This window comes from Branchiostoma belcheri, unplaced genomic scaffold (genome assembly GCF_001625305.1).
Source record: "Branchiostoma belcheri isolate BF01 breed outbred unplaced genomic scaffold, Haploidv18h27 scaffold61, whole genome shotgun sequence".
Taxonomy (NCBI): Eukaryota; Metazoa; Chordata; class Leptocardii; order Amphioxiformes; family Branchiostomatidae; genus Branchiostoma; species Branchiostoma belcheri.
Genome location: NW_017804254.1, coordinates 1,753,097 through 1,754,358, shown reverse-complemented (window position 1 = coordinate 1,754,358; position 1,262 = coordinate 1,753,097). Strand labels below are relative to the sequence as shown.

Here is a 1,262-nt window from a genome sequence, read left to right as displayed (position 1 = left end):
ATGTACTTTGCCTGTCCTTCAGCCTGTTTCATGTGTTCTGCAGGACCGTGTATGTACTTTGCCTGTCCTTCAGCCTGTTTCATGTGTTCTGCAGGACAGTGTATGTACTTTGGCCTGTCCTTCAGCCTGTTTCATGTGTTCTGCAGGACAGTGTATGTACTTTGGCCTGTCCTTCAGCCGGGTGGGAGCAGACTTCAGGGCACTGATCATCCCACTCTTCCAACAAGCGGCCATGAGGAACTTTGTCAGCACAGTGCAGGAGGCCACAGGGAAGTTCCAACAGGACATGGAGGCCTACACACTGGTGTCCATCCCTGGGCTGCTGTCTGGGACAGTCATGCCATCCATCAGTCAGGTCAGTAACACACATCAGTAACACCCATCAGTAACACACATCAGTAACACACATGCCAACACACATCAGTAACACACATGCCAACACACATCAGTAACACACATGCCAACACACATCAGTAACACACATGCCAACAAATCTCACAGTCCAACACATATCAGTAAAGCCCCATTCTTACATACAATCCAGATAACCAAGGCCTTCCAACCACTCCCAACTTTCCAAGACCATTGTTGGAGACAGCAAGGTTGGCTGTTGTTGGCAATTGGTTTACAAGGTTGATATCTTACATGTATTTGACAGTGTATGCTAGGGTTTTAGGAGTGAGCAGGAGGGCACTGTGTATCTGCTAACTGCATGTCCATTGTATGTTCCAGTCGGGTGTTGTACAACTGCCTATGGGCCTGTTAGAGTTCCCCCCATTGGCTGCTTACTGCAACGGCCTCCTGACGGGGTTTAATGAGCTGCGCCTGTGTGCTCCCATCGGAGTGGTTCCTGAACTGACAACAGTCCTGCAGACGTCCCTGTGTAAGGCAGCGGACGTCATCCTGGCTTTCCACAGGTTAGAGTCCTGGGAAACATGAAATGTTTTGGGAAGTTTTGCTTTTGTAGTTTTTGCAGTCACCTTTCCACCACAGAATCATGTACTGCAAATACTGTATGTCACTTAATGTTTGCGATGGAAAAAGTCTGAGAAAAATACGCAGAAGTATACATTTGTGGTGGTGGCAGGACAAAGAAAGTCGGCAAATTATTTGTTCACAGTAATTTCTGCGGTAATGATACTCTCATCTGCCGAATAAACATACCCCCCGGAATAAACGTACCCCCCCGGACAAATCTTCAAAATCAAATAAACATACCCCCGGAATAAACGTACCCCCCGGAAAATTACCAAAAATTGACC

The 1,262-nt window shown here is 47.3% G+C and overlaps 1 protein-coding gene across 3 annotated transcripts in view; it reads left to right on the top strand.

Moving 5' to 3' along the window:
* The window catches only part of LOC109482875 (conserved oligomeric Golgi complex subunit 8-like), a 25,465-nt gene that overhangs the window by 15,398 nt on the left and 8,805 nt on the right, over positions 1–1,262 (top strand). The window contains exons 7-8 of one of the 3 annotated variants that reach the window (XM_019785746.1): positions 147–355; positions 733–917. The exons of the other annotated variants lie outside the window; for them this stretch is intronic. Of the exons in view, the coding sequence (XP_019641305.1) occupies positions 147–355; positions 733–917 (394 nt within the window). The remainder of the gene's footprint in view (positions 1–146; positions 356–732; positions 918–1,262) is intronic. 3 annotated transcript variants of the gene reach the window in all.